This window comes from Ambystoma mexicanum, chromosome 8 (assembly GCF_040938575.1).
Source record: "Ambystoma mexicanum isolate Mex_15411 chromosome 8, UKY_AmexF1_1, whole genome shotgun sequence".
Classification (NCBI taxonomy): Eukaryota; Metazoa; Chordata; class Amphibia; order Caudata; family Ambystomatidae; genus Ambystoma; species Ambystoma mexicanum.
The window spans coordinates 1,053,752,702-1,053,769,332 of NC_090929.1; the positions used below are offsets into that span (position 1 = coordinate 1,053,752,702).

Consider the following 16,631-nt stretch of genomic DNA (forward strand, 5'->3'; position numbering starts at 1 on the left):
GTCTCGGCGGCTGTAAATTTTCTAATCCCTCATCTTCACCCCCTGCCCCCCGGACAGCGAGGGGAAGAAGTTGGACGCCATGCTTAGGAAAGTGAGCACTCTTAGCATCGTCGGAGGGTCCTCTTCGTACAGTCAACCCTCCTGGTCTACGGCCTTCGAGGCCTACAGGGGCCGTTTCAAGGCTTTCGGCAGAGGTGGCCGAAGTCATAGTCGCTCCCAAGGCGGCACGCAGGCCCCGAAGCAAGAATGAACCAGCCAGGATGTCGGGCCCCCACCCATGCACCTCAGTGGGAGGCGCGCTGGCGGACTTCGTCAGGGAGTGGGAAAAGATCTCCACCGACCGATGGGTGCTGGACGCTCTCACCCATGGACACACTCTAGAGTCCAACAGAAGTGTCTGCGTATATACCACTGGTGGCCTGGCAGGAGCAGCATATCCCTCCGCTCCTGCTGGAGGTATGGGCCATGCTAAAAAATGGGGTGATCAGTTGGTTCCAAAGCGGCTTCGGAGCTCTGGAGTCTACTGCAGGTACTTCTTGGTAAAGAAGAGCGGGGGCTGGAGGCCCATTCTAGGCCTGCGGTGTCTCATCAAATACCATGTCCCAAAAATTCAGGATAGTCACGTTGCAGCACGTGCTCGGCCAACTGGAGGAAGGAGACTTCTTGAGGACGCGTGTTTCCACGTCCCCATTCACGTGAAGCATTGAAAGTGTTACGCTCACCTGGCTCCCACAGGGGCGTCGGTCGGACCCGGACAGCTGCGGTCTCCACCCACGTGATGCGTAGTGCAGCGATGACTGACTGGATCTGCCCTCCTAATCTTGTCTGCTTAACCCGTAGAAATATTCTCCTGCAAGTGGAGAGATGGATTTAGCCACTTGTGAATTCAAGTGATGGCACCCCCACAGTCCTCCCCAACTAATCACCTCTGAAATGCCCTCACAGCAATCTCCCCTTATATTCTTGAAAGATGAGCTCTCATCCTGCGTGGATTTGCAGGGCCGCGTTGATTCCAGTTACTTCACTGGTTTGAAGGCTTGGGAGAGTTCCGGAGAGTATTGACTCTGAGGTTCCTGGTGAGGACCAGTAAGTATTAAGTTCATAGAGTTCAATATGTCCGATGTTTACTCTTGTTCCCCCCCCCTTCCTTTCTTGTCTTGCAGCTGGCTCGTGAAAAGATGCTCTTGTGGCAGCTGGTGACGCTCAGGTGAGAGTCTGTATTACCCGGCGCTGTCCGGTAAAAGTTGCACTTGGAAAACGTGTTTTGTCTCTCTTCACAGATGCGGCACGTGAAAATATGGAGAGTCACAAAAGGATGCCTCCGGTGGTAAATCAGGTAAGTCTATAGTGGTAAGAATTATATTTGTTGGTTCCCTCGGATCACCTTGTGGTTATCTTTTGTCTCCTAGGTGTCGAAGTTCGGCAAAGAAATGATGGAGGCAGCGCCGACCCGAAGGATGCTGTGAAGACTGGTGAGTATGGCGCGGCGCTGCAGCTGGAGGTGCGGCGCATGCAGAAATGATGTTCTTTACAGGTCCAGAGACAAGATGGATCCAGAATCAGGTGTGGAATAGAAATAAGTTTGTTTTCTAACCTTGTCCCTTTCTTTCTTCTTTGTTTTAGGAGCTCCGGATTCGAGGCGGGCGTGGCAGAAGACTGGATGCAGGCTGCAGGCACGGTGAGCGTTACGCTGCTGGATGCAGAATAACACGAAGCATGTGTTGCTGATCGGGCGTGGTTTAAATAGCCTCAAAAGTAGCCCCAGGTAAGAAGTCCCTAGAACCACACCCGAGTAAAAAATAGTCCCTGTAGAAAAATAGTCCCTTTCAGGCTTCATGTTGGATTGGAGTCATTTGCAGCATGGTCTGCCTGAGGTAAGTAATAACTATGAGCCTGGCGCCTTAGGCGCCAGGACTGATTTCTACTATGAGCCTGGCGCCTAAGGTGCCAGGACTGAACCCAGATAGCCCCTAGCCGGGGCTGCTGAGGTTTTACTAAATGTCTAGATGCCTGCTCCCGGGGCTGATGGGCTTGGTCCGGATGCCTGGGGGTAGGCATCATGACAGCACGTTCATGCGCTTTGTAGTTCAAGGAAGGCACTACCAATTGAAGACCCTTCCATTCGGACTGATGTCGGCGCCCAGGGTGTACACGAAGTGCCTGTCACCAGTGTCCGCCCATCTGCGCCAACAAGGGGTACATGTGTACCCGTACCTTGACAACTGGCTTATCCGGGCCAAGTCAAGCGGCACAGCTGTCGGAACACACAGTGAGAACTGTCCGGCTACTGACTGATCTGGGATTCTCTGTGAACTATGCAAAGTCCTGCTTGATTCCATCGAAGAATGTACTGTTCCTGGGGGCCAGGCTGAACACGATCAGACCCCTCTGAGGAAAGGATAGCAGCCATGCTAGACATGGCGCAACGGCTGTTAACACTGAAGGGCGCCATGGTGCGCACCACCTAGTTACTGCTCGGCATAATGTTGTGCATTTACCTGATAAGACTCGGCAGGTTGCAGATGCAACCCCTTCAGGAATTCCTGGAGGCTCTGTGGATCCAAGTGTCTGGAAGCTTTGCAGAAAAGATTGTTCTCAACGAGTTCCATCGAGCGATAAGGTGGTGGAGTGTGTGCTCCAGCATCGCCGGGCGCACAGACTTCCAGAGCCCCCATACCAGGAGACAGTCACAACAGAGGCCTGTGGCTGCTGGAGGAGGGGGATCTCCACATCAATGTTCTGGAGCTGCGGGCAGTGTTCTGGGCCCTCAAGTCGTTCCTTCCATCCCTCAAGGGCAAGGTAGTGAGGTTCTTCACAGACAATACCACCACGATGTTCTACATCAGGAAGCATGGGGGCACCAGATCCCCAGCGCTCTCCAGAGAGGCGTAGGACTTGTGGCACTGGGCTGACACCTAAGGGATGTTCCTCATTCATTTTCACCTGGCGGGAGTCAAGAACACCATGGCAGACTCCCTTAGCAGGGAGTTTCGCTCTTGCCACGAGTGGGAACTTCGACAGAATAGAGTGGACAGCCTCTTCCTCAGATGGGGCAGACCCCAGATTGATCTGTTTGCAACGGCGATGAACGCCAAGTTGCTGGAGATTCCCCAGCAGGTTCCACCAGCTGAGGAGCATGGGGTGGGTGGGACACGTTTTCCTTCCCGTGGGACGGCCTGTTCCTGTACGCTTTTAGTCGATTGCCTCCTGCGCAAGTCATCAATCAAATCGAACACTGCTGATGCAGGATGATCCTCGTCGCCCTAGCGTGGCTGAGGCAGATTTGGTATCCGGATCTTCTCAGCCTGTCAACGTTGCCCCTGGTCAAGCTGCTGGTGGTCGCGGATCTGCTCGCCAAAGGAGGCGGCGCAATCGTACATCCTACATCAAGGCCCAGGGTCACTGAACCTAAAGGCATGGCTCCTGCTGCCTTGGCGTTCAGAGGGTAAGATCTACCAGCATACTGCAGGGAGGTCCTTGCCAGGGCCAGAGCATCATCGATTCTTCAGTGCTATGGGCACAAGTGGAAACGTTTTGCAACGTGGTGCCGGACACAGAAGATCAACCCTCTGAGGATCACGGCCCGCAGATTCTTTTGTACTTGTTGTCCTTTGCCAAGGCAGGGTTGGCACATGCCTCTATCAAAGTGCATCTGGCGGCTATCTCCCGCTACACCAGGTCTCCAGGACTTTCTTCTCTTTGCTCCCACCGTCTCGTCAAGGAGTTCCTCAAAGCCTATGCGTCAGGCCCCTCTCAAGTTCCTCTCATGGAACACCGCTTTTCTCGTGACCATCACCTCTGCCAGGAGGGTAGGTGAGATCCAGGCTCTATCCTGCAAACAGCCTTATCTGACATTTCACGACACAAGGGTGGTGCTGCGGATGCACCACTCCTTCATGCCAAAGGCTCCATCGGAATTCCACCTCAACAAGCCTTTGGTGTTTCCTGTGTTCTTTCTGAAAACTTTGTTGCTGGCTGAAAGGACTTTGCACTCGCTGGATGTGGCTCATGCTCCGAAGTTCTATGTGGCACGCACGAAGAGTTTCAGGAAGACGTCGCAACTATTCGTCAACTTTGGTACTGTGAACCATGGGAAGGCTTTGTCCAAGGCTTCCATCTCCAGGTGGCTCTCCGGCTGCATCGCACACTGTCACCGGTTGGCAAACCGACTGCTGCCTGGCTGTCCGAGAGCCCATTCCACGAAAGCAATTGCTGTGACTGGCGTTCCTGTCAGGGGTGCCCCTGCTGGACATCTGCAGGGCTGCTAGGTGGAGGTCCACGCACACCTTCACACGATTCTACTGCGTCAACTGGGATTCCATAGAGGAGACCTGTGTTAGCCAAGCAGTGCTAAGCAACCTGTCCGCTTGAAGGCGAGCCTGTTAACGGAGGTAAGAGTAATTGCTTCTGTTGAGCCTTGCCACCTCCCGTGTTTGTGTACTGTTGTATTGCTATGTATTCTTTATTCATGAGCATGTGGATCCATGCCAGACCCCATCCATGGATTCACATGCTCATGAATATTCCCCATCGTCAGGCCGGAAATCCTCAGTAAAAGAAAAAGCAGTTTAACTTACAATCACTGAGCTCTGGGTCATACTGCCCCCAGCCAGTGACTGCCCTCTCCCTAGGCCCCTCCTCTGGCAGCCATCTTCAGATTTGGTAAGCACGTAAAGTGGCAGTATGACCAAGAAGAGACGCAGACGGGGCGGTGGGAGGGTTTGCATGTGAATCCATGCCAGACCCATGCTGGAGAACAATAGTTACAGGTAAGTAACTTGTTCCTTGTCTTGGGCTGTGAGACACTGAATTGCCTTTCACCCTTGCTGCAGTAAGTTCTGATGTTTGCATGTGTTGTATATGCAGGTTCTTGCAACAGCAAGCATAGTTGTTGACTGGAATGCACATTTACGTCTTATGACTGCCTTTCTTCCAACAGTCTGGTGGAATTTGACTTTCAGGAACAAGTGGTGATGGGGGCAATGGAAGGTGGGATAATGTGTCAGAGCTGGGAAGGCTGGATGAACACCATAGGATATAGAGATGGACTGGGTAATTTACCGCTTCCAGATCCTACATCCGAGCGGGTCGTTACACCTAGCACCCATGAATTCCCTAGACCCATCAGGTAATCTTAAATATTGCACGTCCTAACATCTCACCAAGGTCATTTGAGACCCTTCCAGCATTTCTCTTTCATTTGCAACTGAAAGACCATGCACAGGGGCTGGGGGGATAGGAGGATGGAGTAGAAGATCAAAGTATGTTTTTACCCATGGTCTGGGACGATGTATTCACTGACTCTCTAAGCTGAAAACGGGTCACAGAACCCACAGGCCACTGCCGTGCCTGTGCAGTGAACATAACACAAGGTTGGCAAAATCTTTTGTCTGCTTTCATGTCCAATGTTGGGTGCACAGAGCAAGGAAGTGGTGCAACAAAGACCAACAGGGAAGTAGATCATGGGAGGGGTTGGGAATGGGCTTCGGGAGAGTGGGGTTAATACCCAATAAATAAGTACATTGACTGGGAGGGTGTTCGACAAGACTGATTCGGCAAATGGGACTATGGGGATTTGGCGGGTACGATATTCGGGTAGACATGCTTTGGCGGGAGCACATATTTTCGAAAGTGTGTCGTAAACCGCTTCGGTTGTGCAGGTCATCCGGTGAAATGACCTAGCTTGTATTGTGCACTTGGGCTGCTCATGCAAATGTATTTTGCCAAGGTTCAGAATTGTCCTCTTATATGCCCTTGAACACAACTTTTAGTGAATCTGTTCCTTTGTGCTTATTATCCTTTTTTTTTATAGCTTACGTTGTTAGAGCAGGAGCAAAATAGCTTTATATTATTGTCGTAGCAGTAGTATTTTTTCGTGTTATTGCTTCATCGCAACATATGATTTTGTTATTGCATGGTACAAAAAGTCTTGAGTGAAATCCAGTTTGAATGTGCGATAGGTAGTCTGTGTCCCTGGGAACTTTGGTGCCTGCACAAGATTAATCTCAGCTGAAAAAAGACACATAGAACCATGATGCTATCCTGCACTGGAAATGTGCAAGGAGACCTGTTTTTCTCAATGGATGTGGGAGCGAAGGTCTCAAGTTTTCTTTGGCATCAGTGTATAGTTGTATTATCAGAGGGTTTAAAGTTTGAGCTCCTTCATGGGATAGCTCTGACATAATGGACAAAACATGAAGGCCCATTTAGTGCCTTATTTAGTTCACAATCAGTCTCTCCATCAGTGCTGCTTTTCGCTCATTTACTTCTTGCCTCCCTGATAGAGCTTGGAGAGCCAGGGATCTGGCCTGCCTCTTATGGCGAAACACAAGCCGACCTAGCGAAATGGGCATGCAAAATAGGGCAGGGGATTGGTCTATCTTGCCTCGGGCGTATAGAAAAGGGGCTGGGTGAGTAAAGGAGCTGTGGTGACAAAGGGCCTGCTGGTACCACTATTTTGTGGTCGATGGTGGTGCACGGGAAAGGGGCTTGGTGGCACAGGGAATTTGCGAGAGAAAGCTGTATGGCACCACTCTGGACATGGTGAGGGTAATTTTGTATGATGATTTTTGGGGAGATTTTTATGCCAAATCCCTGTGAAACCCCAAGCACTTGTTGCTGGATTCCTAGATCTTTTGCTCTGTTCTCCTGAATGAGTGGGAGCCCCGCCGCCCATTCTTTTGCTCAGACTATGGAAACCCTTGTTCATTATTTTCATATTTTACTCCGCTTTCCTCCATATTTTTTAAGGCATCTGTAATGTACTTTTGCAACAAACCGCATCTTTTGTGCATTGTTGCTGGGAGCCCTTGGGCTTCTCTTTTTATATTTTCTTTCCTTTGAGAACTAATCTTCCCAAGGATTGGATTCTCCTTACCTTTTATTTTGTGAGATCAGCACACACCATCTTATGTGGAGTGCTTGGGGATTACACTGTATCCCCTTTCTCACTGCCCCTGTAACAGTGACAAGCATACCTGAATGGCTGGTGGACGTGTTCTACTGACTCTTATCATTTTTACTCGTAGGCTTTGTTGGCAGCTGCAGTAATGCACAGAAGGGTCACCATTGACCCAAATGGTGGCTGTATTCTTTTTTTCGCCATTTCTTGTGGGGTTGTCCTTTCTTAGGCCTTCAGCCGTGCTGGGTGCGGAAGGTCCTGGTTTGACTTTTTCCTTCGGCTGGAATCCTTTATGAAGCCTGCCGAGGCTCCAGCATGACTGTGAGGATAAGGACAGCCACCCCCCAAAGTTTGAAGGTAGCATGAGTGTTGATTGGTTGGTTCCTGGCTAAAAGGTGAGGATCTTGAGGCTGAAGACAAGTCGACCACTGGAACTGAAGAACTGAAGAAGACTACCAGAGACAACTGCAGCACCTTCCAGCGACTGGAGAAGCCTTCTGAAGTACTGCTGCTGTCCTGACTCCATTTTCAAATCAACAAGGAAGCTCTGATGAGGACTTCCTCCCTTGGACTGGTGGAGGAAGACTTCTTCCCGCGGTCTGGTGGGCATAACCAGTCTCCCAAGACAACCTTCAATTGAAGTCATCCCACGACAAGCTGCGACCTTCCTGGCTGCAAGCTGACAATACGCTGAGACCTCGAGCCCGAGTGAAATGCTTCGTCTTGCCAACAACTAATCCTCCTGAAACTTTGGTGGACTCCTTCTGGACCTCCAGAGGCAAGGTCTCCCTTGTCAGTCACCTTACCAGAGTACAGTTCCAAGCAAGCAATGTGAATCGATTGGACGAGAACCATTATGCTTTGGCGTCTGTAAAAAGGCGCCAAAACTACAGATCCGCGTTGGAGTACGAAGAATCCTTTGCTGAGGATCCCCTCCCTCGACTGCTGCTGCGACATCCCTTCAAGAGTCCTTCTTTTCGTCCCGATTAACAGGTGTCATGGTCTGCAGCTGCTGCATCGTGAAAGTAGCCAGTTTCAACATCTTCATTGCCACTCTGGTACTGTGGGACTCGTGGTAATTCTTACCTTGAGTCATTCTATCGCTCTTTTGTTGCTGGAGTGCGGATTCCAGTGTTTGGGTGTTTGCCCAAACACGTTCACCCAGGCCTACCGCCAGTCCTAACGGTTGTTCGCATGCAGGTAGCCTTTCCCAAATTCCCTGAACCCTTTTTGACCACAAAGCTTGATACTTACTTATAACTGAAGAAATGTCTGCAAATGTGCCTTACCTGCTTCCCTCCAGTCTGACTTTGAAGAACTCATACCTAGATAGGGATGGACTGCTAAAGCCTTAAGGCCTCTGACAAATATCCATTACAAAAAAGTACTAACCTGCTATTGTTGGTGGTGTTACTCATTTTATTCCTCCAACATAAATGTTTGAGTTACAATAACAGTGGATTTGCCTGCCTTTGAATTATGTTCATTAACCTGATCAGTCTTATCCTATGGTTTACTCACTTGAAGTGCTGCGTTGGTTTTCTATTGTGGTTATTGGCTTTGAAATAGCACTTACCTATCTGAAGCTATAGCTTTGCCTTGTGCTTATATATAAAATAAATAACTATTTTATATAACTCAAATGTTGGTGTTTCTTTGGTCCTATGAGTTCTTTGTACTGACCTACAGCTTACATCTCCCTCCTAAAATGCGCCTGGCTACTCTGCCACACTACCAACACCTTGAGTGGTACAGGTCTATACTAGAGATTGGAGCTCTGTATACCAAGGGTATAGATCAGTCCTACCACTCCCTAACATTGGTGTAGGGAAAAGGTGATTGAAAGGGGGCTGGCAGCACAGGGATTTGGGAGAGAAATGTTGTATGGTGCTGCAGGTGGGGCTGCCAGTTGCTGCTCAGCCAATGCCACAACAGGCAATGCTTAGACTCCCCGTCATTCCCCAGTGAGTGGAGGAGGGAGCAGAACAAGAGGTCCGGCAACAGTTATGTTATACACACATATAATGCTCTGTAGCCCGCAGGCATCAGGCGCAGAAAGAGAGAGGAGGAGAGAAGGGAGACAGAAGGGAAACGTCAATCTGGGTATAATTATTTTTAAAAAAAATGTTTTAACCCTTTTCTGAATTTCAGTAGATAATTTTCTAGGCGGAGAACTTTAGGAAAGTTGATTCCATAGAGTAGCGGATTGAACAGCAAAGAATTTGCCCATGCCCCTGTAGCACTTAATCCTAGGAACAGATAAACAGACCACATCACTCAATCTGGTAGTTCTACCCGAGTGATGAACCTTAATACACTTTCAAGTAGCCCGAAGCTTGGCCGTACAAACATTTGTGGACCATTGTCATGGCCTTAAAGTGGACCCGAGCTTCCACCCGGAGCCAATGCAAGTTCCTTTTATGAGAGGAGATGGGTTCATACCTGGCAACGCTTTTAACAATGCGTACAGCATCATTTTGTACAACTTGGGAGACTTCTGAGGATGTTTTTACAATCCCCAAACATCAAGGCATTGCAGTAGTCCATCCTTGGCAGTATTAGGGCACAAACGAGGGTGGCACAATTAGCTACATAGACTTAGGGTGTAACTAGTCTTAGGAACCTGAGTAGATAGTGGGATTTGTTACACATTTTCTATGTGCGCGGCCGACTTCATGGACGTTTCAAAGGTCACACCCAATGTTTTAACTTTGCCAACAGTTTTAATAATGTGGTTCTTGATGGGGAGACTCGCATATTGGCTGTCCAGTTTGGATCAGGCCTGGCATGAGCGGAACAGCATGAGCTCCGTTTTGGTAGCATTCAGAAACATCCCATTATTAGCCGTCCAATATTGAATTGCTGCGTAGACTTTGTTAATGCGCACCACATCCTCTGTATACGTACCGCTCAACTCAGACAAGTTGGGTGTCGTCAATATAATTAGTAAAATGCACACCCAACCTGTCCAAGAGATCGACAGGACCATAGACATTAAAAAAGAGAAGGGGACAGACAAGCACCCTTGGGGCACCACATTCCAGACGCTTGTTAAAAGAGTGTGCGTTGCCCCATACTATCTGAGATATACACCCAGTCAAAAAAGATTTGATCCAGGCCGTAGCCTCGGCAGAGTAAGAACCTTCTGTAGACAATCCATATAACAGTTGGTCATGGTCGACGAGGTCGAAGACTGAGAACAGATCTAATATCTGAAGCCCTGCCCAGCAGTGCTCCACTCATGACTGTGCCCTCACGTGAGGGAAGCCTTTTTTTCTTTTTCTTTAACTGACCCGAAAGGAGGTTCATGCCAAAACCCTAGTTTTGAGCTGGGCCAGGCTGAACCTGACCTGGCTCTCCCCACCTGTTTTTTTATAAATTTAATTTATTTTTTTAATATGGTCTCAAACAATAAAGCATTTGCCTCTAAAGACTCTTGGACATGAACAAATACAATAAATAAATTAAATGCTTTCCTTTCTGTCCTACATTTTAATCTTCACATTTCTTATTGATTTTCTCACATTTGTTTGATTTATTTAGGAACTCTACGCAGCAGGAGAGAATCGCATGGGGACCGATGAATCCAAGTTCAATGCAATTCTTTGTGCCCGCAGCAGGACCCATTTGAAAGCCGGTAGGTGAATCTAGATCCGATATGTCCAGCTGTGTGTGCAGGGTGACAGTGGAACCTTATCCTTCCTTCTGGCAAGCATCTTATTGATGTGGCTGCATTACCTGTGGAGGCTCTTAATTGACAATCTGGTAATGAGGTGCGTGGCTATTGAGTGATGGTGACATTCCCGAGTCTCTGGAATATCTTGCACATAGAATGAAGACTCAAAACGTTACGCATCTTCTCCCAAACAGGATGCTATAGTTGTCACTCGACCACTGATTAGTACTGAAGTATTTGATGTTGATTGCTGTGAGCCAGGTAGTTTGCAGGAATCACTTCTGTGTCTAAGGTGTGTTTGATAATGTACCTCGCTATACCTCTGAAAGAAAAGTTTTCTTCAGAAAATTATTAACTATGCAGCTATTAGATACTATAACTTATTACTCCTGCAACAATACTACAGACCATAACTAAATCACAATCTGGAATAACATAATGCCCTGAAGTAGGCACCTGCAAACGGCACGCCAAATATCTTGCGTTCATTGTACTGCAGGAGTTACATTTTTCTGACTTTTGCAAGTGTAAGGCAACAAGGGACAGTCTTATTTTAGGGCTAGATGAACTGGAATAGAACACCTGTCAAAGTAATGAGATGGCTTCACAGACCCTTATTTTGTTATTTGACAAACATAATATGATCAGAGGAATTCCACCTTTCATGGGTTAATGAGTGTATTTGAAAATAAATTGGAAAGACTTAACGAGGAGAACTGAATCATTAGATGCTCTTAAGATATCTAGATATTAGGCAAACTTAGTGCCAAGGAGTGTGAAATGTGTTGGCCAAAGGGTGCAGGAGTAACACTCGGACACAAGGGTGGCATGCTGATTGGCAAAGACTTTCCTTAATAACGAAACCAGGGTTTGGGATGAAATCCTAACAAACCCTATCCTAAGAGGGGTTTCCCTGCCACAACAAAAGTAGCGAATGAAACTGTCTGTGTCAGAATGCCCTAAGTAAAGCTCTGTGTCCAAATCCTAACCTATCCCTCACAAACTAAACTTAATATAAGTTGAAAAGGGAAAGTGTCTCTTGGCTGCCTACCTGTAGCCATGCTTTGCAGTTCTGCATTAAAGAAAAAGGTGCTTCAAACAAATAAAGTTCCACAAAGTTCAAAAGGATTGTTTTACTTCTGTTAAGGGAGTTTTCCTGAAGTCCACTGCGAGGTAAGACTTTATAAAACTATCCCAATGGTCTTTAGACCCCCAACTGTTTGTATCAGTCTGTACTATCCATGGATCTTTGGTAGAGTGGCAGAGCAGTCGGGCGTATCATAGTGGGAAGATGTGAGCTGTAGGGAAGTACACCAAACCTATTTTGAATGGTAATGCAATTCAAATAAATGCTTACTCAATACATGTATATTAAAATATAGGTGTATTATATATATACACACAAGAATTTATTTTAAATACTCAGCACATTGAACCAAAACACTTTAGAATACTTTTCAAAGACCACTGCTTAGTTTGTCTTTGCTCGCGGTAATAATGGTTAAAGCTTTTGGCAGTGATGACAGTTCTACTGTATTATCGGTACTGAGGTATAGTGAAAAATAATCTACCAGTCCAGCAAAATGTTCTGGGTTGACACAGGTCAGGAGGATTTATCATTAATATGAGAATCTTACTGATGGCACCATGCCCTCGCTCCAGATTCACAACTTCTTGTACAGTGGAAATCGAGCAAGCATATAAATGTACTAGAGTTAAGGTAATCTTTCTGGCCCCCGTGATATTTCTTCCCACCTTTTGAAAGCCATTTTGTTTCCACATTTACTACCACAGCCAAGTTCTTTCTGAAGAACCCAGATGACTTGAGGTATACCCAACTTTGCAAGCTAGCTCAGGTCCACTATCAATGGGCCATTGGGCACAACATACTTTCAGTGGCAAACCGATTGAGCAGATCCAACTTGCCTCCCAACGAATAGGAACTTGGGAACACGATCCTGCATGAAATCTTCGAGTATTGGGGTTTGCTGGCAGTAAATCTTTTGGTGGCAACAGGAAGTGTGCAGAGTATGGTTCGTAGAAGAATGGAGAGAACTCTGTAGGGGTCACCTTCCTTCAACATAAGGATGACCAATTACTCCATGCCTTCCCTCCCCTTCCATTGGCTCCCAATGTAATTCAGAAGCTCTGACATTCTTCATCATGCCAGTTGAACTTCATAACTCAACCTGGCCCAACAGGTTCAGGATTGTGGGCCTCCTGGATTTCTCCATTGAGCCACTGATCCCACTTTCACCATGGACGGATCTTCTGTCCCAGATGTGAGGCCTGATTCTTCATCCCTCTCCCTAGTGATGTCCTTACCGGTCTCAGAACCTGGACCAGAACCTGTCACTGGTGCTTGATCTGTTGGACTAATCTGCTTTCGTGCTCCTGGGATTCTTTTCTCTCCTTCATTTTAGAGAAGTCAAAGTCTTGAGACATAGCTGGATTTCTGTGGAATATACCATTTGGTGATGAGTGCAGATCGCTGTTCAGGGTAGGTAGATTTTACACTTTCTAATCCTGTGATTAATTGGCATTTCAATGGCATGAAAAAGCCATTTGCTAAGCTAAGCGCGCCACAAACTGAGATTTAGACGTATTGTCTTCGCTAACTCATAAGCCCATTGAGCCTAACTGGTCATCGGACCTAATTATGCAACAATGAACATAAACGTTCTAGTTGCTAATCTTGCTTGCCGATGTGATCTTGAAATATAGGCCTTTTGTTGTAAGTGTCCCTTTCACAGATGGAAAGTGGTGCTTAGAACTCACCCCAACTTCTTGCAGTAATTCGTTTGAATTCCATCTTAATCTTGCCTATCTGTTTCCTAACCCAGAGTTGTAAGCCAAAAGGACTCTCCTCAGTCTGGGAGTTAGTCGTGCAGTGAAGTTTTATCTCGAAAGTTCTTAAGGCCCCCAAACCATCCTTTTGTCATCTATGGGGTGACTACTTTCGATTGTGGAGAGGCTAAAGCAACCATTGGTCTGTAGATAGTCCACTGTATCCATAGTGCTATTTAGTCAGAAAAATTGAACTTCCTAAGGGCTTTCACACAGTTAGTATGAAGAACACATGTGGCCTTTTCCTCTAGCAGACATCTGCAAGGCAGCTCTACATGTAGTACCACTCACGCTTTCTGTAAGCATTATTCATTAGATTCCAGCTTCAAAGGTGATACTCCGTTTGGGCAAGCCATTCTGTATGACCTATTTTCACTTCTCACTTCTTGCTGCGTCGCTTTGATTTCTTATGTTCCGTTTTCTCCGTCCATCTATAAGTATGGAGGAATGGGGACAGGACTTAGTCCCCTTTCCTCCATATTGCCTTCCGTGCCTTCCACCAGGAATAAGTTCCCACAATCATTGCACTACTAAAAGTACTGGCAGTGTGGGACGGGGGCATGCGCAAGTCGGGTATACATAAATGTTTCCGTTAGGGAGTTTTTCCCAAAAGCCCACCAATAGTAGGACTTGTGAAAACTTGCACTTATGACACAGGGCTCCGACTCTTAGTATAGGTCTGAACCACACATGTTTTGTTGGTAGCAATGGCTGAGCAGCCAGGCTTATTTTAGGAGGGAGCAAGGGCTGTTGGTTGTACAAGGAACTTAGAATATATACATAGGCCAAAGAAACCAGAACAGTCATATAGAAATAATGGTTTATTTTATATATACACCAAGGTAAGGTTAAAAGGTAAGTACTATAACACAAAATAAATAACTTTAAAAAACAATGCATTATTCACAGTAAGTAAACCACTTGGTCATAATTTTAGAATTGCAGTATGCCATTCAAAGGTAAGTAAAAACATTTGTATTAACACCAGCCTCTGCTGTTCCAGGACTAAGTTTGTCTTCAGCCTCCGAATCAATACCTTTTATACAGGAACCCAGCCAATCGGCACACATGCACCATTCAAACTCTGTGTGTTGCTGTACTTTCAGGAAAGCCAGCTCCCCAGTTGGAACTGGTTCCAGGCAGGAAAACCACAAGACAAAGAGCAGTGGAGTTTGATTCCTCCCCAGTTTCCTGTCCTCGCAAACATACTAGGGCCTTTGCAGGCTTCACAAAGGATTCCCGCTGAAGACCAAAGTCAAACCAGGGCCTCCCCCGTCAGCACTGCAGAAGGACCAAGAAGCTCCTGCTTGCTTCCTGGATTACATAATGGAGGAAAGAACTATGGACTAGAAGTACAGTTGTCACTAAGGTGAGCAACTTGTACTATTTACGTTTTTTTTATTTATTTGAAGGGCACTAGGATACTCTGCTTGGCAACACACTCCACCAACGTTTACCTTTGTCTGGTGTGTGTTACAAGCATTAAAAGTTGCTAGTTTTGTCTTCGCATAGAAATTGCATACTCATTTGCCAGATGCTGCCCACTATTTATCCCCAGCATCGGATGCTGGTCCTGTGACGTTGCGGTGAAACATTTCTTTATCTGTAGCATTCCCACTATCTGTAAAAACCTACCCAGCACTCTTCTTGTCCTGTGGACATGCCCTCCACATCATTCCGTGCTGCGTTTTCCCTTATGCAACTCGCATGACAAATTTGAGCTTAATGTTGTAAACCTGGTTATACGCGACTGCTTTCTGTTGTGACTGTTGTCCTAACATAAGATGCGGTCATATGACTGGTGTTCCTCTCTAAGAGCAGTCCCATAATGGCACATATTACACCTGGATGTCCCACTGAAGGAACAACTGTGACGAATCTGGAGGCTTCATACCTTCTTCCCTTGTGGGAGCCATCCCCTTTGAGGGCAGGGAGGTAAGTCCGCTTAGAAAAACCCACCCTAGGGGTTTGGAAATGCAGGACCTCACTGGCAGGGGGGGGTGACACCCCTCAAGGGGGGACCAGGACTCCCATGGAGAACTCCTTATACCGAAAGTATTATCTGCATACATGGGAGTAAGAGAGGCTGATGTTACAACTATATGTGGGACTCAAAACAACTTACATTATCTCCTTATGTTTGGCTCAAGGTAATGCAGCACTCTCCATGGGCTTGACAGCTGATTATGAACAATATGCCCCTTTGAAGTTGCGGAGCGAGAACAAAGGGCCAGCAAACCTTGAATGGAGGACTAGAGCGAAGCAATACGCTGAGGCAAGCCTCCGTTGTGAGAACGTTGTTGATGGGCTGAGCCACGCTACACAGTGGAGCCGTCTATGGTGTGGAGAGAAGTAGATGCGGATGAGACACTGCCGACCTGGTACATCGACGCGCAGAGTCCGAGAGGCTAAGGTAGCATGAAGCAATCCTTACCTGGAGGGGCGCCACCACGCAGAGGACATGGTGTTCCCAGTCCCTGCAAACTGATGTTGAAACCAAAAACCGAGGGAGGAGTGAATCCTCGGCTCTCAACATGAGAGCCAAACGGTGCCGAAATGCTGAAACGAGCAGAATACAAACCCCGCTCGTGTCCATTCTGGAAGACGAGCAAGCTGTAGAGAAACCCACCGCTACTGGGGAGACGCTGCCTCACTGGAACGATTTCCCCATGACCAAGAAGGAACCTGGGTTGCCCAGGTCAGAGGAAGGAGGAGAGAGGAAAGAGCAAGCGAGGAAGAAGGGAGGATTGTCCTAACCTTATACTGGGGTCACAGAGGCCCAGAGAGAACAACATAAGGGTTGCGGGAACCCAGGAAACCAAAGTATTGTAAATATTCAGACGGGGCACAGAAACCCCCATAAGCTTATAGAACTACATGAGCAGAGGGGGTACTGTTGGGGAGATTGACCTTTTTTATGCTTCATCCCCTCTCCTAGTGAGACACCCAGCAGTTTGTGCTGGACCTCTGCACCCTTTTCTCACTTCCTGAAGGAGTGGAGCCCTTTACACTCATTCCTTCTTATGGGCTCTGTCTTTTGGAACTCTATTCTTTGTATTTTACCTGTCCCATGGAGTCTATTTTCCTCCAGAACTCTTCAAGGCATCTGTATTTTACTATTGCACCACACAGCTCCTTATTGTTATTGTTATTTTGCATTTATATAGCGCCTTATATACCATTGGTATGGTCTGAAGGCGCTGGTAG

The 16,631-nt window shown here is 47.1% G+C and overlaps 1 protein-coding gene across 2 annotated transcripts in view; it reads left to right on the forward strand.

Moving 5' to 3' along the window:
* The window catches only part of ANXA11 (annexin A11), a 292,276-nt gene that overhangs the window by 223,392 nt on the left and 52,253 nt on the right, over positions 1 to 16,631 (forward strand). For both annotated transcript variants that reach the window (XM_069611028.1, XM_069611027.1), the window contains one exon: positions 10,445 to 10,538. In XM_069611028.1, the coding sequence (XP_069467129.1) occupies positions 10,445 to 10,538 (94 nt within the window). The remainder of the gene's footprint in view (positions 1 to 10,444; positions 10,539 to 16,631) is intronic.